The 22,974-nt window shown below is 47.8% G+C and overlaps 1 protein-coding gene across 3 annotated transcripts in view; it reads left to right on the forward strand.

Moving 5' to 3' along the window:
* PPP4R1 (protein phosphatase 4 regulatory subunit 1) overlaps nucleotides 1-22,974 on the forward strand; it is a 689,987-nt gene that overhangs the window by 315,002 nt on the left and 352,011 nt on the right. For all 3 annotated transcript variants that reach the window (XM_069216574.1, XM_069216564.1, XM_069216553.1), the window contains exon 10: nucleotides 5,766-5,899. In XM_069216574.1, coding sequence (XP_069072675.1) covers nucleotides 5,766-5,899 — 134 coding nt within the window. The remainder of the gene's footprint in view (nucleotides 1-5,765; nucleotides 5,900-22,974) is intronic.

The following is a 22,974-nucleotide window of genomic DNA, read 5'->3' on the forward strand; positions in this document are numbered from 1 at the left end:
GTTATATTGGTTTCACTGGTAATAATAAATAATTGAAATGGGTATATATTTTTTTTTGTTAAGTTGCCTAATAATTATGCACAGTAATAGTCACCTGCACACACGGATATCCCCCTAACATAGCTAAAACTAAAAACAAACTAAAAACTACTTCCAAAAATATTCAGCTTTGATATTAATGAGTTTTTTGGGTTCATTGAGAACATGGTTGTTGTTCAATAATAAAATTAATCCTCAAAAATACAACTTGCCTAATAATTCTGCACTCCCTGTATATCTGGACAGAGTCAAGCGGGTCCTGTGGATCTCCCAGACATCCCATCACAAGCGGGTGCATTGACTCACTGCACCTGCTTGCCAAGGGATCTCTCTTCCTTCTTAAAAGTGCAGGCGGGCTGCCACCTGCACAGTGGAACAGGGAGCGGCTGCTTCAAAGCTGCTATGTATTTCACTGGAATGTGCTTCCCCAAGAGAACACCATCTCCTGTATCTCGGCAACTGGATGTGGAAGACTGGCTTACCTCTGTCAGTCGCGGACTGTCTGTGGACAACCGTCTCTCTGTTGTCCTAACTGGAGTTCCCCATCAGTGAGCTGAAATCCCATCTTTATTCGGTGCAGTGAATTATCTTAATATTGGTGGTCATGAATGCGGTGGCGTAGAAAAGCTTCCCATCCCAGCAGTCTTGAGACATTCAGGATAAGAGCCTGATATTTTGGTCTAGTTCCTGTGTTCTAGCATAGACATAACTAAGGTTTCTTGGTCTCCCGGCTTCATGCATTCTCCTAGTGCCTTATGCCCAGTGGTCTTTGCAGTGCAACCTCCACCTACAGTGGGCCCAGCACTGCCAGTTCTTCTCAGACACTGTCAATGTCTTGCAAGAGGCAGTCCAGAACCTTTAGTAGTGGCTGAAGGATGCCAACAGGACTTTTTGGCGGCCATTTCCTTGCCCCTTTAGGAGCAGACTTTAGCAACAGGCGCATCTTCTCTTGGTTGGGAGATGGGGCCTGGGCAAGATAGCAATGAAAGACCGCTGAAGTACAGGCATCACATCAATCTCCTAGAGGTATGTTCAGATTGGTGGCCAACAGTACCGCCCTTCTTTCCCAGACAATGCCTATCCAGGTCCTGATGGACAACACTACTGCAGCGTGGTGCAAGGGTTTCAGTTTCTGTACCTAGAAATGCTGAGACTCTGGTGGCTGACCTTCAAGGGATTTCCCTGTCAGTGCACCACCTGGCAGGCTCTCTTAATACCAGAGCAGACCAGATCACCAAATGTCATCAGGCTGACCACATGTGGTGTATTCATCTGGATGTTTTTCAAGATCTCTTTGCCCAGCATAGCCTACTTTTTCTAGATCTCTTTGGCACTGGTGAGAGTGCTCATTATTGCACTTTTATGCCACAGAATTCCTGCCTTGAGGTTCTTTGGGAGACATGATACGTGTTCGATGTCACTCCTCCCTTTGCTGCTACTTCCCCAAGTTCTGTGGAATGTCAGGTGAGAATGAGTTTAGCTTATTTTGGCCTGGACTGGACTCTGAGAATTTGGTATTCTGAGCTGCTGAACATTTGCTCTCTGCTTTAGCTACCTCTTCAGGGAAGCCTGATGTCCCAACAACAAGACAGGGTTCTTCATCTGAATCTTCACAATCCACACCACCATGCGTGGAGAATCAGCTGAACCTGCCGAGGCTGCAGATGTCATCTTGCCTACATGCCACCAATCTAAGTTGTTCTATTCTGGCTGCTGGGCAGAGTGTATGACCTGATGGTCCATCATTCAAAAGTTTCTGATCTAGTTATGTTTGTTTTGTTTTTCGCCAGCAAGGCTGTGCCAGTGGCACCTTTAAGGTTATTTTTCAGCCTCCTCTGCTTGTCTACATGTTCTTTATCAGCCTACTCTCTTTAAGTCACCACTTGTTTTGCATTTTAAAATGGCTTACATATTTCCTCCCCCACACGGTCCTGAGGTTACTAACGCTTAAGACATTTTTCTCATTGTGATGACATCTGTGCGCCATGTCAGTGATCTGCTGGTGCTGTTTGTACAACCACTTTATACCACCTTCTTTCCAGACAAGTTGGTATTTCTCACTAGTATGTCCTTTCTGCCTAAGGTGTTGTCACCCTTTCCACACAGCAGCCTGTAAGGAAATGCCTCCATGGCATGGTTACCCCCTGACTTTTTGCCTTTGCTGATGCCAAGTTTTGATTGAAAGTGTGCCAGCACCAGTTTTCTTTCCCTAAACTGTACCTTTGTTTCCACAATTGGCACAACCCTGGCACTCAGATAAGTCCCTTGTAACTGGTACCCCTTGTACCAAGGGCCCTGATGCCAGGGAAGGTCTCTAAGGGCTGCAGCATGTCTTATTCCACCCTGGGGACCCCTCACTCAGCACAAGCACAGTGCCTCACAGCTTGTGTGTGGTGGTGGGGAGAAGATGACTAAGTCGACATGGCACTTCCCTCAGAGTGCCATGCCTACCTCACACTGCCTGTGTCATAGGTAAGTCACCCCTCTAGCAGGCCTTACAGCCCTAAGGCAGGGTGCACTATACCACAGGTGAGGGCATATGTGCATGAGCACTGTGCCCCTACAGTGTCTAAGCAAAACCTTAGACATTGTAAGTGCAGGGTAGCCATAAGAGTATATGGTCTGGGAGTTTGTCAAACACGAACTGCACAGTTCCATAATGGCTACACTGAAATCTGGGAAGATTGGTATCAAACTTCTCAGCACAATAAATGCACACTGATGCCAGTGTGGAATTTATTGTAACATGCACCCAGAGGGCAGTTTCTGCCAGCCTGCCACAACCAGACGAGTTGCTGGTCATATGGGGACAGTGCCTTTGTTACTCTGTGGCCAGGAACAAAGCCTGTACTGGGTGGAGGTGCTTCTCACCTCCACCTGCAGGAACTGTAACACCTGGTGGTGAGCCTCAAAGGCTCACCCCTTTTGTTACAGCTGCACAGGGCATCCCAGATAGTGGAGATGCCCGCCCCTCCAGCCACTGCCCCCACTTTTGGCGGCAAGACTGGAGGAGATAATTAGGAAAACAAAGAGGAGTCACCCACCAGTCAGGACAACCCCTAAGGTGCCCTGAGCTGAGGTGACCCCTGCCTTTAGAAATCCTCCATCTTAGTTTTGGAGGATTCCCCTAATAGGATTAGGATGTGCCCCCCTCCCCATAGGGAGGAGGCACAAAGAGGGTGTAGCCACCCTCCAGGTCAGTAGCCATTGGCTACTGCCCTCCCAGACCTAAACACACCCCTACTTTTAGTATTTAGGGGCACCTCAGAACCCAGGAAATCAGATTCCTGCAACCTGAACCAAGAAGGACTGCTGACCTATCCTGCAGAGACGACGGACGACAACAACTGCTTTGGCCCCAGCCCTCCCGGCCTGTCTCCTGAGTCGAAAACCTGCAACCAGCGACGCCTTCAACAGGGACCAGCGACCTCTGAAGCCTCAGAGGAATGCCCTGACCCCCAGGACCAAGAAACTCCTGTGAGCAGCGGCTCTGCTCAACAACAGCAACATCTTTGCAACAAAGAAGCAACTTTTAAAGAACTCACCCTTCCCGCCAGATGCATGAGACTTCACACTCCACACCCGAAGCCCCCGGCTTGAGATCCAGAGAACCAACACCACAGGGAGGACTCCCCGGCGACTGTGACCCCGTGAGTAGCCAGAGTCGATCCCCCTGGACCCCACAGCAACGCTTGCAGTGAGATTCCAGAGGCCCCCCTGACCGCAGCTGCCTGTAACAAAGGACCTGACGCCTGGACCAATCACTGCACCCGCAGCCCCCAGGACCTGAAGGAACCGAACCTCAGTACAGGAGTGACCCCCCAGGCGACCCTCTGCCTAGCCCAGGTGGTGGCTGTTCCGAGAAGTCCCCACTGTGCCTGCCTGCACCGCTATAGTGACCCTCAGGTCCCTCAATTGAACCCTATACAAAACCCGACTCCTGCTTTGCACACTGCACCCGGCCGCCCATGTGCCTCTGAGGGTGTGTTTTGTGAGCCTACTTGTGTTGTCCCCCCTCCCAGTGTTCTACAAAACCCCCGGTCTGCCCCCGAGGATGCGGGTACTTACCTGCTGGCAGACTGGAACCAGAGCACTCCTGTTCTCCATAGGCGCCTATGTGTTTTGGGCACCTCTTCGACCTCGAACTCTGACTGGCCCTGAGCTGTTGGTGTGGTAACTTTGGGGTTGCCTTGAACCCCCAACGGTGCGCTGCCTATGCCCAGGAACTGAGACTTGTAAGTGTCTTACTTACTTCACAATCTAACCATTACTTACCTCCCCCAGGAACTGTTGATTTTTGTACTGTGTCCACTTTTAAAATAGCTTATTGCCATTTTAACAAAAACTGTATAAGTTATTGCTCTAATACAAAGTTCCTAACTTACCTGTGTAGAGTACCTTGCATTTTATGTATTTACGTCAAATCTTGAACTTGTGGTTCTAAAAATAAATTAAGAAAATATATATTTCTATATGAAAACCTACTGGCCTGGAATAAGTCTGAGTGTGTGTTCCTCATGTATTGCCTGTGTGTGTACAACAAATGCTTAACACTACCCTCTGATAAGCGTACAGCTTGACCACACTACCACAAAATAGAGCATTAGAATTATCTAATTTTGCCACTATCGTACCTCTAAGGGGAAGCCTGGGACTCTGTGCACACTATCTCTTACTTTGAGATAGTATATACAGAGCCAACTTCCTACAAGGCCATCATGCTACCTTCCGTATACCTCTAAGGAGGAGGAGATACTTTGTAGTCTACACCTTAAGAGAGCTCTTAGTTCTGAGGAGCACCGGGTGGACGACCGATTCTTTGTTGGATTCATCGCTGCATCGAAACGCAAGGGTGGTCCAGAAACAAACCCTTTCTTGATGAATGGTCCTTTGTATAAAGATGTGTTACACCTTGGCCAACAAGGAGCGCCCCGGGTGGCTGTCGAGCTGATTCCACCAAAGCTTCTTTAGCTGAGTGTGTTCTTGTTCTAGAGATCTGCCAGGCTGCTAAATGAGTATCAGTCCACAATTTCACCAGGCGCTACTGCTTCGAGATGCATGTGCTCACTGAGGGCCATTTTGCCTGTTCAGACCTGTCGTAGAGGTCACTTCACAGAGCCACTACCTTTTGGAGAATGCTGCATTGGAATCAGTTGAAAAGGTGAGGAATCTGCAGGCAGAGGTATTACTCATGAGAACCAATTATTTAACTTTGGTAGTACTCCTGGGGAATACTCTGTTCAATAGCAGATCCCTTACTGTCCACCCTCCACCCTAGTGTTCATAAAGCCCCATGTTAGATTCTGCGTACTGCCACTGGTTTTGATCTGTCACTGATGCACCTTGTCTAAGGGCTCTGAATGCTTTATTGTAAACTGTTGCATGGTTAGCTCCTGTACATCGGTTTGTGCCATTACTTCCAGAGTGAGATGTGAGGCTGCTGTGTCATCTGATTGTGCCAGGTCGGTGTGCAGGGGCAGTTGCCGAATCCACCTGGTAGAATTCAAAAGGTGGTAATCTGTGGCTATAGTTTCCACCAGAAAGAGTAAAGGTAAGTAACTACTTCATCTCCATCCCTCTCTCCTAGCCCCTCCCTCCCCCGAAGCAATGTGGCTCCCTGAAAGTATCTCTTAAACTTTATGCCGTACTCCTTTAATTTAATGTGAACTTACAAACCTTTGAACTGTTGAAACTAGCCATGAGTCATATGTAATCCTTTTCTCTAGGTACGTCAAGCTGCCTTCCAATCCTTGGGCCCTTTCATATCAACATTTGCTAATCCATCTATTTCTGGTCAGTTTTTCAAAGAGGACGAAACCAAAAGCCCAGAGAACGAAAAATTGACAAGTGGCTGTAAAAGGTATCGCACGCAACTTCAGTTTGGCTAAGATTTGTGTCCTTTTTGTCCTATTGCTAAACGTTATTCTACTGCTTTTTAAAATGGAGGACTGGTGTATAACAACAGCTCTCTATGAGAAGGTGTAAACGTCAAAGTATAATCTGTGATTTTGAGTGTTTGGAACAGTCAAAGACTTCTTGTATAGTTAGCAGCACATTCCTTTTGAGGTTAGATGAGGCAACGTATAACGTTTTTTTTTGTGAAAATAAATTTCATTTGGTTTAAAGTGTGCTGATGATTTTCAGAAACAGAACCGGAATACTAAAGACTATGGTAATGGAGGGGTTCAGGTATTAACAGAGTATAACCCAAGCTGTTTTTCTGGGAAAGGTCGTAAGGGCAAGACTACTAAAGTGCCCTGGGAACTGAGTGTACATTTGCCTCATGGTGCCTCTTGTCGATTACAGATGGGCCATAGACATTTGTGCAGCCCCTTGTTTAATATGTGCAGGTGCATATTTTGCAATATTGCAGTGTCATTTGGGAGTTCCATAATTTATATCAGGGTCTAGGTGTATGAAAATGAGAGGGCACCTTTGCAGTTGTGACTTATTACGACACCTGTGCAGAGACAAAGAGACTCACCTAAGAAATGGCCCACATTTAGTGCGCCCCTCTCGCTGAGAAAGCCATTTGGGATAGCTAATAGGGCCTTCTTTCTGCTTTCTGTTATCTTTCCACTGCTCTGGTAAAGTGATACTCCATTGTTTGAAAGTGCTGCTCTTTCTTTAGCTGCCGTGCTTTACCTGGCACAGATGCTGACTTTTTTGGTCTTTACCCTGCTTCAACATCTCGGTCTATGCCTGGTGCTCCAAAATGAGGGTTACCATAATATGATGCAAGCAAAGGAAAACTGTGCTCCAAATTACTTTTGGGGATCATAATATAATGGAGAAATTGAATGACAAGGACAAAAATAGGATTGTCTTTCACATAATTACTTTGGTAATGTATGTATATTTTGTAGTTTATTTTGAAAGAAAAGAACACTTTTATTACAGAAGTGCTGGAATAAATAAAAACCCATGTTAAATATGGAATGCTTGCCTGTCAACATTATTGGCAGTTCTCTAAGAATTAATTTACAACTATGGTTTGGAATGCGTTTCTAACAGCAAATGAGATGTGTACATGAAGTAGTATAATACATGTTGACATAGTGTCAAGTTGGAGCTCAATAATCTGAGCCCAGCAAAGTCTGTATGGTAGAAAGGCATAAATAAAAGAATTCATTTGTTGAGATGTGCATTTCTTTTTAATTTCTTTTTATTAAAGGGTTGACAAGTATATATTGCACATTGCAGATTTTTCTCAGCACAGAGCAATATAAACAGGGCATGATCTTGATAACTATCGCCATCTCCTTCCCTGAGGATGTCAGTCCATTTTTGATTGGTGCAATATAAAGCAAAGAGGCTATGATCATCCTTTCTCCTGCAGGCAGATAGGAGTTATTGTTCTCTGGCGCACTTCAAGGAAGTGCAAAACTCGCTTCATTGCCTGAATCACTTATGGGTGTTTGGGAGATCTGATCAGTATCTGACTTATGCTATGAGTAAGTTGGCTCCAACACTTTCCTTACTTTTGTCATTTCTGGAGCTGGAGTTTAAATTAGTACGCTTGTTTCCATTGAGATAATACTGGAAGATAGAAACAAGAAGTAGAAAAACTGTTAGAAGTGTAAAATGTAAAGTATTAAAATAGCAGTGCTGACATCCTCGTAAATGTGGCACCTCCACCAATCTGTCAGTAGATTGTTGTGTTCTGCGGAGTCATCTCTGCATGTTGGCAGCGGTAAAAAGGGCACAAAGATTTAGACATTTGTATTCAAGAAAATGGGAAATTAGGTCACTGAGTTTATTATTTCTGATGGATACTTCTAACTGCAGATTCCTCACCTGTAGAATATCCCGAGGCATCAGGCTGGAACTCAGGAATTTTACAGCAGTGGATGTTCCCAAGGTGAGCAATCTGCAGTTAAATAGAGTAGTCTCAAGAAAGAGCATTATAAAGGTAAGCAATTTGTTCCATTGGTAGTTTTAGTTTAGAGGATTCAGCAAGATAATTGTAAAGTTTGAGTGTGCAGCCTGCTCTTTGTGCATGTAAGAACTAAAGTGTTCTTGGTATAGAGATGGATTGGAAGTGCAACAGTTTAAGAGTTTTGTTGTCTGGTATTTTTCAAGATCTGCATTTCGTATATCTGATAGAGACTTCTAGTTACTGATTTCTTGCCATAAAATAATCCCCAGGCATCAGCCTAGATCCAGACGTTTTTTGGAGCAGTACCCATGCACACCAGTAGGTAGCATTTTTCAGCTCCACATCGACTGTGCCAGAAGTGATGTGCACAGTACCTTTATAGGTTCCATCCAGGTGCGCAGATTCTTTCCTTCCTGCGCCAGATAGTGGTGATCCAGTGAGAGCTACTCTCAAACATTTTTTTGATTGCCTTTTACTGGCTATTTATCAACTGTATTTGGGAGATATTCTCTCCGGGTGTGAGAGTGTCACCTAAGAAACCTGCTGGTTTCAAATGATGTGGTGTGTGTCAGACAGATGTCTGTGATAGACTACCATTTGATGTGCTTGGAGTGTGACCACAACCCCAAGACCTGTGAGGACTGCAAGGTGTTGAGGCAGCGATCATTCAAGCTCCTTGCCACCTTTCGACAGACGACCCCACGGCACTAAGATTCCACTCCCAATGAGAGGTCCTCGCCGGCGTGCTGACGTCAATTCCCTTTTTTTCCGTGCCTTCAATGCTAACGGTTTTCTCCTAGCTCTCGCTTCTGTTGGAGGTGTTCCATCTTGTTGCTATCTGACTTTTTAGTTACAATGTCTCCTCCTAGGAAGTCCGGTTTCAAGCCATGCAGAGAGTGCGGGGGGGTCGTATGTCGGTCACTGACCCTCATGACGATTGTCTTTGGTGTCTTAGCTCTGAGCATGATGTCGGCGAATTTGTGTCTTGCCAGAGCATAAATCCAAAGGCTTTGAAGAAAAGGGAGGCCAAACTCTTTTTGGCCAAGGCGAAGAAGTGGCATAGGAGCCATCGTAGATCCTCTTCCCATGCTTCTTCGAAGAAGCATAAGAACCGGCGTCATCATGACTCTCTGCGTCGTTCGGCTCGGAGCCGATCAAGGTCTCCATCTTGTCGGTGCCGTGGAAGGTGAGTCCGACGGTGACTCCTCAACCCCAGAGCCCTGAGGCTTCTCCAGCGCCGTATGTCTTTGAGGTTGTGGTGCCTCAGGACAGTCCTCGATTTTCACCTGCTGCTCAGGAGTCCGATGTTCAGCAAGCACAGGTACAACAGGGAGACCAGTGGTATCCTGCCTTCCCGGCTCCGGGTGCAGATCCGGCGGCATTTTTTTAGTGCCATGTTTTCTATGTGATGGCCCCTACTGGTGCACCAGATGGTCCCACGGGTCCATTGGTATTTTCGTTGGGCTCTTCTGCTCCATTCAAGGTGGCGCCATTTATGCCATTCTATCTGGCTGAGGGTACCGGACCGGCGCTGATGACGTCGCCTCGAGGCCCTGTGGTTCCCATGATGTCACCTGCCAGGTCTGTGGCGCCGATTTCATCACCCCGTCATCCGGTGTCAATGGTGGAGCCACAAGCATCCTCGGTGCCATTAGGATCCGTGCCGGCACCGGATCCGAGTGATGGATTCGACCGGAGTCAACCTTCCTCTCCTGTCCCACATCAGGTATTGAAGCCGGTGTCTTCAACGTCGGCCAATTCTATGTCGACGCCGAGGTTGGAGGCTCGACTGAGGTCACGCAGGAAGGCCTTGCGACTCTTAGAGGAGGAAGAGTATCAAAGGCAGTTAGAGGAGGGGGAGATTGTGGAGCCCTTGGGAGAGTATCGGCTGGATTCGGCCAGTGGGCGGGACACTTCCCCGGAATGGGACTTGTCTTCACCGGGGGAGTTCACGGAGGAGGCAGCTTCTTTTCACACAGTGATTAGGAAGGCAGCGCACTTTTTAGAACTTCCATTGCCTTCTGCGGAAGTTAAGACGAACATTTTAACAGAGGTCCTACATCCTTCTTCGACTTCTGCAGATCCTTTGCTTCCATTCAATGATGCTCTTAATGAGCCCATATTAGAGCTTTGGAGGAAGCCTGTGTCGTTGCCTGCTGTGAATAGAGCTGTAGCACGTAGATACAGGGTGGCGCCTGGTGATCCGGGGTTTTTATCAAGACATCCTACCCTAGAGAGTCTTGTGGTTCAGCCTCTTGCTCTACATGGCCTGCTCCAGGCTCCTTCCCTGTGATTCCATCTTACAGGGAATCCAAACGGATGGAGCAATCCGCAAAGAAGGCTTTCTCGTCTTGCAGCATGGCTCTCAAGGTTGCAAACGCTACCTGTGTGCTGGGTAGATATGTCCACGCCCTCATGGACTCCGCGAAGGCCATGGTTCCTGAAGGATGTTCAAAGACCATTTGGTGAACTCCTATCTGATGCGCAGGCTGCGGCAAAACAAATAATTCAGTCTGGCCTTGACTCTATGGACTCGGTGGCCAGGGCAATGGGTACATCTATTGCTACCAGGAGGCACACTTTGTTGAGGTGCTCTGGGTTTTCTTCGGATGTACAGAGCACTTTGTTGGATTTGCCCTTTGATGGGGAAAAGCTGTTTGGAGACAAAGCAGACTCTGCCCTAAAGCGCTTTAAAGATAGCCGGCCCACGGCGAAGTCCCTGGGTCTTCAAGCCTCCTCTACTACCTCTTTCAGGTCCTTTCAGAGGTTCAGGGGGTTTGGGCGTGGAGCCGTTTATCAAGGGAGACCCCAGTCCTCGGTCCAGCAGCCTGCCAGCCTCCCATATCGATCCTTTATAGGGCGAGGGAGGGTTAGGACAAGAAGGGCCACCTGACAGCACCCTGCATCACCCTCTTCCTCTGGGGTACAACAGCAAGGAAAGCAGCCCTAGTTTTCTCCCCTTTATCAACCATACTTCTGTAGGGGGAAGATTACGTCTTTTTCTCCACGAGTGGGAGTTAGTTACATCAGACTCATGGGTTCTAAACATTGTGAGAAAAGGATATGCTCTCCCTTTCCAGGAGTTTCCTCCTCCCATCCCTCCCTGTCTCTTCTTTTGTTCAGAAGACCGTATCCTGTTACAACAGGAGGTTCAGAACTTATTGTCAAAAGGTACGGTGGAGTTGATTCCAGAGCAGGAAAGGGGTCAGGGATGTTATTCAAGATATTTCCTGATCCTCCAAGAAGAACGCTCGTTTGAGACCAGTCCTAGACCTGAGGATTTTGAATTGGTTCCTCAAACAGGAAAAATCAAGATGCTGACTTTGGCACAGGTACTTCTGGCGTTGAACAAAGAGGATTGAATGGTGTCTGCCGACTTGCTGGATGCAATCAATCAATCAATCATTGGATTTATAAAGCGCGCTACGTACCCGTAAGGGTTTCAAGGCGCTGGGGGGGAGCTGGTGTTACTGGTCGAAGAGCCAGGTCTTGAGGAGTCTTCTGAAGATGAGTAGGTCTTGAGTCTGTCGCAGGTTGGTGGGGAGGAGGGTGTTCCAGGTTTTGGCTGCGAGGTATGAGAAGGATCTGCCACCGGAGGTCTTTCTTCAGATGCGGGGGACGACGGCGAGGTTAGTGGAGCGGAGCTGACGGGTGGGGGTGTAGAAGTGGAGTCTGTTTAGGTAGGCTGATCCGGTGTCGTGGAGTGCTTTGAGCGTGGGTAAGAAGCTTGAAAGTGATCCTTTTGTCCACGGGGAGCCAGTGAAGGTTTCTCAGGTGGTGGGAGATGTGGCAGGGTATGTTGAGGATCAGCCGGGCGGAGGCATTTTGGATACGTTGGAGGCGTAGTAGGTCTTTTGCTGGGATGCCTGTATAGAGTGCGTTGCCGTAGTCCAGCCTGCTGCTGACGAGGGCCTGTGTCACTGTTCTTCTTGTTTCTGTCGGGATCCACTTGTAGATTCTGCGGAGTGTGTTGTAGCAGGAGGAGGAGACTGCGTTGACCTGTTTAGACAAGGTGAGGGAGGAGTCGAGGATGAAGCCCAGGTTGCGAGCGTGGTCGGACGGTATCGGCGGGGTTCCTAGTGCGGTGGGCCACCAGGAGTCGTCCCAGGCGGAGGGGGTGGGTCCGAGGATGAGGACCGCCGTCTTGTCCGAGTTCAGTTTCAGACGGCTGTTTCTCATCCATTCGGCGATGGATTTCATTCCCTCGTGGAGGTTGGTTTTGGCGGTGTGGGGGTCTTTGGTGAGTGAGAGGATGAGCTTGGTGTCGTCGGCGTAGGTGAGAATGTTGAGGTGTTGTCGGGCCACTTGAGCGAGGGGGGCCATGTAGATGTTGAACAGCGTCGGGCTGAGCCTTGGTTGGGTTACGCTGCAGATGATGTCGGTGGCTTCGGAGCAGAAGGGGGGGAGGCGGTCTCTCTGGGTTCTGCCGGAGAGGAATGAGACGATCCAGTCGAGGGCTTTACTTTGTATTCCGGTTTCGTGGAGGCGTTATTTCAGGGTGCGGTGGCAGACTGTGTCGAAGGCGGCAGATAGGTCCTTGAGGATGAGGGCTGATGTTTTGCCATTGTCCATTTGGCGTCTGATGTCGTCTTTGGCGGTGAGAAGGGCGGTTTCGGTGCTGTGGTTTTGTCTGAAGCCAGACTGGTAGGGGTCTAGGATGCCGTTGTCTTCGAGGTGGCTGGTTAGTTGTGTGTTGACGACTTTTTCAATCACCTTTGCTGGGAAGGGGAGCAGGGAGATGGGTCGGAAGTTCTTAAGGTCATTGGGGTCTGCTTTGGGCTTCTTGAGGAGGGCGCAGATTTCGGCGTGTTTCCATTTTTCAGGGAATGTCGCTGTTTCGAAGGAGATGTTGATGACCTACCATACTTTCATATCCCTATACTAAGTCGCACAGGAAGTATCTCCGGTTTGTGGTGGGGTCGCAACACTACCTGTTTGTGGTCCTTCCGTTTGGTCCTACTTCAGCACCTCGAGTCTTCACAAAGGTGATGGCAGTGGTGGCAGCAAATCTCAGAAGGAAGGGGATATCGGTATTCCCTCACCTGGATGATTGGTTGATCAAAGCCAAGTCTCCAGAGCTGGTGTTACATCACTTGCAGATGACAACTCAGTTGTTGTTCAGGCTGGGTTTTTCGATAAATTTACCCAAATCTCACCTGGAGCCCTCTCAACGCCTCCTGTTCATAGTGGCAGTACTGGATACAACATTGAATCGGGCCTATCCTCCGCCTCAGCGTATCCAGGACATTCAGAGGTTGATGCCAATGTTTCAAAATGGAGCGGTTGTTCCAGTCCTCAAGGTCCTACGTCTGCTTGGTCTGTTCGCTTCTTGCATTCTGTTCCTCACTTATGCACGTTGGCACATGAGGGCTCTCCAATGGTGTCTCCGCAGGCAGTGATTCCAACACAAAGGGGATCTCGAGGAGTCTATAATGATCTCCAGAGACGCTGCAGCGGAGTTACGATGGTGGGCTGTGGATTGCAACCTTTCTCAAGGATGGCCGTTTTCACTGCCACATCCGGTGGCCACGGTCATGACTGCTGCTTCCGCTCTAGGGTGGGGAGCTCATCTGGGGGACCTGGAGATCAAGGGTCGTTGGTCTCCAGTGGAACAGACTTTTCATATAAATTGCGGGCGATACATTTGGCTCTCAAGGCCTTCCTCCCGTCTCTTCGCGGTCAGTCAGTTCAGGTCCTGACTGACAACACTACCGCAATGTGATATATAAACAAGCAGAGAGGAGTAGGGTCGTATCTTCTCTGCAGAGAAGCTCTGCTTCTCTGGTCCTGGCTTCAGGACCATCGGATTTGCTTGATAGCGAATCATCTGGCTGGAGTGCTCAACGTACATGCGGAGACACTGTCAACATTTTGCGGCTGATCGTGAGTGGCGTCTCCATCCGGATCTAGTTCTACACATCTTTCAGATGTGCGGTTCTCCAGTGATAGATCTGTTTGCCACTCGGGAAAACACGCACTGCCCGTCATTCTGCAGCCTACAGTATCCGGCGCAAGGAGCTTTGCGGGATGCGTTTCATTATCTCTTGGTGCAACCAGTTGCTTTATGCATTTCCCCCCATACCCTTGATTCCTCGGGTTCTGAGGAAGATTCGCCAAGATCGTGCTCAGGTTATTTTAATAGCCCCAGATTGGCCAAGAAGGGTGTGGTACACGGACCTTCTTCAACTCTCACTGTGCCCTCTGCTCGGTCTCCCTCTCAGGGCAGACCTCCTCTGGCAGTCGCAGGGGCAGGTTCTGCACCCCCACCTCCAGAGCCTGCACCTTCATGCCTGGAGATTGAACGGGGCAACCTGAGTTCCTTTTCTATCCCACCTGATGTAGTGGATGTTATTTTATCGGCCAGGTGACACTCCACTAAGACCATTTATGCCGATAGGTGGACAAAATTTGTGGCTTGGTGTGGAGAAAGACAAGTTGATCCTTTGAAGGCCTGCTTTCTGATATTTTTTTTTTTGCTTGCGACTTAGCAAAGAAGGGTTGTGCAGTGGCTACGGTTAAGGGTTATTTAGCTGCTTTGTCAGCCTTTCTTTGCCTCCCAGATCAGCCCTCATTGTTTAAATCACCTATTGTGTTTAAGTTTCTTAAGGGTTTACTTAATAAGTTTCCTCCCAGCCCTTTTCATGTGCCTCAGTGCGACCTAAATCTTGTTTTAACCTTTTTAATGGGGTCATCTTTTGAGCCCATGCACTCTTGCCCATTAAGGTTTTTAGTGCTAAAAACTGTTTTTCTCGTTGCCATAACCTCGGCTAGGCGGGTTAGTGAGCTTCAAGCTCTTTCCGTTAAACCCCCCTTTACCTTGTTTTTCCCAAATAAAGTGGTGTTGAAAACCAGGGTGGCTTTCGTGCCAAAAGTTGTCACTCCTTTTCCTATAGGGCAGACCATTATCCTTCCATCTTTCTACCCTCCTCCTCACCCCTCGAAGGAGGAAGAAAGGCTCCACCATTTGGACCCTAAAAGGGCGCTTAGTTTTTACATTGAAAGGACAAAAGACTTTCGCCTGGAAGATCAGCTGTTCGTGGGGTATATTGGACAGAGGAAGGGCAGAGCAGCCCGTAAAAGAACAATCTCCAGGTGGGTTATTCTTTGTATCAAGATCTGTTACTCGTTGGAGAAAAAGGTTCCCCCTGAGGGTATCAGAGCCCACTCCACCAGGGCTAAGTCTGCTACTTCGGCCCTGGCAAGGGGGATTCCGGTGGTGGATATTTGCAAGGCAGCAACTTGGGCGTCACTCCATACCTTTGCAAAGCATTACTGCTTGGACTCCGAGGTCCGGAGGGACAGCCATTTTGCACGATCTGTGTTGCAGGATTTCTTGGTGTAATCAGGCAGGCACCCACCTCTGAGTGCGGTACTGCTTTGGGACTCTGTTCATAAGGTGAGGAATCCACAGGTAGTTGTATCCATCGGAAGAACAAGTTACTTACCTTCGGTAACCCTTTTTCTGGTGGATACAATAGCTACCTGTGGATTCCTCACAGTTCCACCTGCCTCCTCATTGGCTGTCTGATTGCACTAGTATATGTGATTGGATAGATGTATGTATATATTGATAATTTTCCTGTATATATAAATGATGGTTTTGATTATGTTGCATCATGGAGGTTTTATGTATATACGTATCTATTAGAGTTATTGTGGGGTGCGGTTCTCACCTGTTCTCCTCAAAGGCATGTAAAAAATGGGTGAAACTGACGTCAGCACGCCGGCGAGGACCTCTTATTGGCACGGTGATGTCAGACGGAGTCGCGTGGAGCCATGCAATTGTGACGTGCTCGTCGACGTGGAGAGCTGGGAAGAAGATTTTATGTCGGGTGCTGGCGCATGGGTGAATTCATAAGGTGAGGAATCCACAGGTAGCTATTGTATCCACCAGAAAAAGCGTTACCGAAGGTAAGTAACTTGTTCTTCATGCCCAGCTTAAAAAAAATTGTGAAGCTGTGTACCTTCGTATTTGGGCTGCCTTTTGGCCCCACAGATTTGATGGTGGCCCTCGCTGGATCCCTGCCAGCGGGTTCGCCTTTGGTGCCATTTGGGCTTTATGGATCCCTTGTTGGATCCAGAATGGAGATGCCAATGAGACCGAGACCTTCGGCGCCTGCTCCTATGCTGACGCCCCTAATGTCCTACTCTGGCCTTGTCTAAGCCCTGCACAAGGGCTTCTGTGTATAGGTTGATTACCTGTCACCATCACTCTGCTCTTGAGGACTCCAGTTTCCTTAACCACTACCCCACTCTGGAGAGCTTGGTCGTTCAGGCACCCACCTTTGGAATCGGCCCCTGTGTGTTCCATACCACTCTAATGGCTAGGAAATCCAAGAGGCTTTATACGTTTGGCAAGAGAATGTTCTCTTCCACCAGCCATGCACTGCGGTCAGGGGACACTTTCCTTCTTTTTGAGCTGATATTCCCATACGACCTGGGATTCGGTTGAGCAAGTGCTGCCCATGGCCTCGGAGGAGGCTGGAGCTATACCATACTCTCCCAAGCTATTGCTGACGGGTGAAGCGCAGCAAAGTTCTCAATATGCTATGGACTTGACGCAACTGACTCACTGATGTAGGAAGTTGGCTCTGCCTATACTATCTCAAAGTAAGAGATAGTGTGCAGAGTCAAAGGGTTCCCCTTAGAGGTAAGATAGTGGCAAAATTAGCTAATTCTAATGCTCTATTTGGTGGTAGTGTGGTCGAGCAGTAGTGTTATCAGAGGGTAGTGTTAAGCATTTGTTATGCACACACAGGCAATAAATGAGGAGCACACACTCAAAGACTTAACTGCAGGCCAATAGGTTTTTGAATAGAAACAATATGTTCGATGGCATCTGTCGCTGTAGATACGCATGTTTTGCAATAGCTCGCCATCTGGTGTTGGGCCGGAGTGTTACAAGTTGTTTTTCTTCGAAGAAGTCTTTCGAGTCACGGGACCGAGTGACTCCTCCTTTTGTCTCCATTGCGCATGGGCGTCGACTCCATCTTCGATTGTTTTTTTTCCGCCATCAGGTTCGGACGTGTTCCTGTCGCTCCGAGTTTCGGAACGGAAAGATAGCTAATTTCAGAAGATTTTCGTCGGTATTGTTGCGTTCGGGATCGGCGTAGTTAGATTCAACACCGCATCGAAGATCGAAGAGCTCCGGTGACCTTCGGGGTAGTTTTTCGATCCCCCGTCGGGGCCTGGTCGGCCCGACCGCGTGCTGAAGAACGCCGATGGAACGGACCCCGTTCCGTTTCTGCCCCAAATGCCACAATAAATACCCCTATACAGACCAACACTTGGTCTGTAACCTGTGCCTGTCACCTGAGCACAGTGAAGACACCTGTGAGGCCTGTCGTGCGTTCCGGTCCCGAAAAACACTCCGAGACCGTCGAGCCAGAAGACTTCAGATGGCGTCCGCGCCGACAGCCCACCGACAGTTCGAGGATCAAGAAGAGGAAGGTACCTTCTCGATCCAAGACTCAGACTCCGAAGGATTCAACGATACACAAACCGTGAGTAAGACGTCGACAACCACACAGAGGAAGATTTACAAGGCCCAGGGGACGCCACTGCCATCAGGCCATGGCTCCACCCATAAATTCGGTGACCGACTGTCGGCACCGAAAAAGGCCCAAACAGTGCCGAGATCGTCCGACTCCGGTCGAGACACCGGCACGCAGCCTTCTCGGGACCGAGAAAGTGCTGGAGACAAGCCTCGACACCGAGATGCCGGTGTGGACACGGCTCGACGCCGAGACAGCGGCACCGAAGAAGATCGACGCCGAGAGGTTTCGGCCCCGAAAAAGAAAAAAGTCACCTCGGAGCTGAAAAAACACGCAGACAGAGTTTCGGTGCCGAAACAAACTGCAAGCGACCCAGCTTCAGGCTCTTATACAGAAGAGCACTCGCTAACCTCCCAAATGCAAAAGCATAGGTTTGAGGAAGAGCTACAATCAACTGATGTGGACCATACGCAAAAGCGTATTTTCATACAGCAGGGGACAGGAAAAATAAGCACCCTTCCCCCCATTAGAAGAAAGAGAAGGTTGGAGTTCCAAACTGAACAGACACCACAACCAAAAGTGGTGAAGAGAGTTACCCCACCACCCTCTCCTCCGCCCGTGATTAACGTCTCACCAGCACAAACTCCATCACACTCCCCAGCTCACACCACCATAAGCCAGGGTGACCAAGATCAAGACGCATGGGACCTATACGACGCCCCAGTGTCGGATAACAGTCCGGAGGCATACCCTACGAAGCCATCTCCACCAGAGGACAGCACCGCGTATTCTCAAGTGGTGGCTAGAGCAGCACAATTTCACAACGTAAGCCTCCACTCAGAACAGGTCGAGGATGATTTTTTATTCAACACACTCTCCTCCACCCACAGCTCATACCAAAGCCTGCCTATGCTCCCTGGTATGCTCCGGCACGCAAAAGAAATCTTTAAGGAGCCGGTCAAAAGTAGGGCAATCACACCAAGGGTGGAAAAAAAGTATAAGGCGCCTCCTACAGACCCGGTTTTCATCACTACACAGCTGCCACCAGACTCTGTCGTTGTAGGAGCAGCTAGGAAAAGGGCCAACTCCCACACATCTGGAGATGCACCACCCCCAGATAAAGAAAGCCGCAAGTTTGATGCAGCTGGTAAGAGAGTCGCAGCACAAGCTGCAAACCAGTGGCGCATCGCGAACTCCCAGGCACTACTTGCGCGCTATGACAGAGCCCACTGGGACGAGATGCAACATCTCATTGAACATCTGCCCAAGGACTTACAAAATAGGGCAAAACAAGTGGTTGAGGAGGGACAGACCATTTCCAACAACCAGATCCGCTCCTCCATGGACGCTGCAGATACAGCTGCACGGACAATTAATACATCTGTAACTATCAGAAGGCATGCATGGCTCCGAACGTCTGGATTTAAACCAGAGATTCAACAAGCAGTTCTCAATATGCCTTTTAACGAAAAAGAACTGTTCGGTCCACAAGTGGGCACAGCGATTGAGAAACTCCAAAAAGATACGAACACTGCCAAAGCCATGGGCGCACTCTACTCCCCGCAGAGCAGAGGGAATTACAGCACATTCCGTAAAACACCCTTTCGAGGGGGGTTTCGGGGTCAGAGCACACAAGCCAGCACCTCACAAGCAACACCGTCCAGTTACCAGGGACAGTATAGAGGAGGTTTTCGGGGACAATATAGAGGAGGGCAATTCCCTAGGAATAGAGGAAGATTTCAGAGCCCCAAAACCCCTACTACTAAACAGTGACTCACATGTCACTTACCCCCTCCACACAACACCAGTGGGGGGAAGAATAAGTCATTATTACAAAGCATGGGAGGAAATCACTACAGACACTTGGGTTCTAGCAATTATCCAACATGGTTATTGCATAGAATTTCTACAATTCCCTCCAAACATACCACCAAAAGCACAAAATTTGACAACACACCATTCCAATCTCCTGGAGATAGAAGTGCAGGCACTATTGCAAAAGAATGCAATCGAATTAGTGCCAAACACACAAATAAACACAGGAGTTTACTCACTGTACTTTCTGATACCAAAGAAGGACAAAACGCTGAGACCAATCCTAGACCTCAGAGTAGTGAACACTTTCATCAAATCAGACCACTTTCACATGGTCACACTACAAGAAGTATTGCCATTGCTAAAACTACACGACTACATGGCCACTTTAGACCTCAAGGATGCTTATTTCCATATACCAATACACCCATCGCACAGGAAATACCTAAGGTTTGTATTCAAGGGAATACATTACCAATTCAAGGTACTGCCTTTCGGATTAACAACCGCACCGAGAGTCTTTACCAAATGTCTAGCGGTAGTCGCTGCACACATAAGAAGGCAGCAAATACATGTGTTCCCATATCTAGACGACTGGCTAATCAAGGCCCATTCGTTAAGAGTGCTCAAATCACACAAATCATATCATACAAACCCTCTTCAAACTAGGGTTCACCGTCAATTTCACAAAATCCAAAATCCTGCCGCGCAAGGTACAACAATACCTGGGAGCCATAATAGACACATCAAAAGGAGTAGCCACTCCAAGTCCACAAAGAATTCAAAATTTCAACACCATCATACAACGCATGTATCCAACACAAAGAATACAAGCAAAGATGATATTACAACTCCTAGGCATGATGTCTTCATGCATAGCCATTGTCCCAAACGCAAGACTGCACATGAGGCACTTACAACAGTGCCTAGCATCACAATGGTCACAAGCACAGGGTCACCTTCTAGATCTGGTGTTAATAGACCGCCAAACTTACCTCTCGCTTCTGTGGTGGAACAACATAAATTTAAACAAAGGGCGGCCTTTCCAAGACCCAGTGCCACAATACGTAATAACAACAGATGCTTCCATGACAGGGTGGGGAGCACACCTCGATCAACACAGCATACAAGGACAATGGAACGTTCATCAAACAAAACTGCACATAAATCACCTAGAACTGCTAGCAGTTTTTCAAGCACTAAAAGCTTTCCAACCAATAATAGTTCACAAATACATTCTCGTCAAAACAGACAACATGACAACAATGTATTATCTAAACAAGCAAGGGGGGACGCACTCCACGCAGTTAAGCCTGCTAGCACAAAAGATTTGGCGTTGGGCAATTCACAACCAAATTCGCCTAATAGCACAATTTATACCAGGGATCCAAAATCAACTCGCAGACAATCTCTCTCGAGATCACCAACAGGTCCACGAATGGGAAATTCACCCCCAAATTCTGAACACTTATTTCAAACTCTGGGGAACACCTCAGATAGACTTGTTTGCGACCAAGGAGAACGCAAAATGCCAAAACTTTGCATCCAGATACCCACACAAACAGTCCCAAGGCAATGCCCTATGGATGAACTGGTCAGGGATATTTGCTTACGCTTTTCCTCCTCTCCCTCTCCTTCCTTACCTAGTAAGCAAACTCAGTCAAAACAAACTCAAACTCTTATTAATAGCACCAACTTGGGCAAGGCAACCCTGGTACACAACGCTGCTAGACCTATCAGTAGTACCCTGCATCAAATTGCCCAACAGGCCAGATCTGTTGACACAGCACAACCAAAAGATCAGACACCCAGATCCAGCATCGCTGAATCTAGCAATCTGGCTCCTGAAATCCTAGAATTCGGGCACTTACAACTTACCCAAGAATGTATGGAAGTCATAAAACAAGCCAGAAGGCCATCCACCAGGCACTGCTATGCAAGTAAATGGAAGAGGTTTGTTTGCTACTGCCATATTAATCAAATACAACCATTACACACAACTCAAGAACATGTAGTGGGTTACTTGCTTCACTTACAAAAATCTAACCTGGCTTTCTCTTCCATTAAAATACACCTTGCAGCAATATCTGCATACCTGCAGACTACCTATTCAACTTCCCTATATAAGATACCAGTCATTAAAGCATTCATGGAGGGCCTTAGGAGAATTATACCACCAAGAACACCACCTGTTCCTTCATGGAACCTAAATGTTGTCCTAACTAGACTTATGGGTCCACCTTTTGAACCCATGCACTCCTGCGAAATACAGTTCCTAACCTGGAAGGTGGCATTTCTCATAGCCATTACTTCCCTAAGAAGAGTAAGCGAGATTCAGGCGTTTACAATACAGCAACCTTTTATACAACTACACAAGAATAAGGTCGTCCTAAGGACCAATCCTAAATTTTTGCCAAAGGTTATTTCACCGTTCCATCTAAATCAAACAGTGGAACTTCCAGTGTTCTTTCCACAGCCAGATACCGTAGCTGAAAGGGCACTACATACATTAGATGTCAAAAGAGCATTGATGTATTACATTGACAGAACAAAAAACATCAGAAAGACTAAACAACTATTTATTGCATTTCAAAAACCTCATGCAGGAAACCCAATATCAAAACAAGGTATAGCCAGATGGATAGTTAAATGCATCCAAATCTGCTACCTTAAAGCTAAACGACAGCTGCCCATTACACCAAGGGCACACTCAACCAGAAAGAAAGGTGCTACCATGGCCTTTCTAGGAAACATCCCAATGCAAGAAATATGTAAGGCAGCCACATGGTCTACGCCTCACACATTCACCAAGCACTACTGTGTAGACGTGTTATCCGCACAACAAGCCACAGTAGGTCAAGCCGTATTAAGAACATTATTTCAGACTACTTCCACTCCTACAGGCTGATCCACCGCTTTTGGGGAGATAACTGCTTACTAGTCTATGCAAAACATGCGTATCTACAGCGACAGATGCCATCGAACTGAAAATGTCACTTACCCAGTGTACATCTGTTCGTGGCATCAGTCGCAGTAGATTCGCATGTGCCCACCCGCCTCCCCGGGAGCCTGTAGCAGTTTGGAAGTTACCTTCAACTATTTATATATGTATCATCTCAACCTTAAATAGGTGCATACTTAGTCACTCCATTGCATGGGCACTATTACTACAATTCAACTCCTACCTCACCCTCTGCGGGGAAAAACAATCGAAGATGGAGTCGACGCCCATGCGCAATGGAGACAAAAGGAGGAGTCACTCGGTCCCGTGACTCGAAAGACTTCTTCGAAGAAAAACAACTTGTAACACTCCGGCCCAACACCAGATGGCGAGCTATTGCAAAACATGCGAATCTACTGCGACTGATGCCACAAACAGATGTACACTGGGTAAGTGACATTTTCATTTCTTAATTTATTTTTAAAACCACATGTTCAAGATTTGAAGTAAATACATAAAATGCAAGGTACTCCACACAGGTAAGTTAGGAACTTTGAATTAGAGCAATAACATATACAGTTTTTGTTAAAATGGTAATAAGCTATTTTAAAAGTGGGCACAGTGCAAAAATCAACAGTTCCTGGGGGAGGTAAGTAATGGTTAGATTGTGAGATAAGACAGACACTTACTGGTCTCATTTCCTGGGCATAGGCAGCCCACCGTTGGGGGTTCAAGGCAACCCCAAAGTTACCATTACACCCTCTTTGTGCCTCCTCCCTGAGGGGAGGGGGACACATCCCTAATCC

This window comes from Pleurodeles waltl, chromosome 2_1 (genome assembly GCF_031143425.1).
Source record: "Pleurodeles waltl isolate 20211129_DDA chromosome 2_1, aPleWal1.hap1.20221129, whole genome shotgun sequence".
In the NCBI taxonomy this organism is placed as follows: domain Eukaryota; kingdom Metazoa; phylum Chordata; class Amphibia; order Caudata; family Salamandridae; genus Pleurodeles; species Pleurodeles waltl.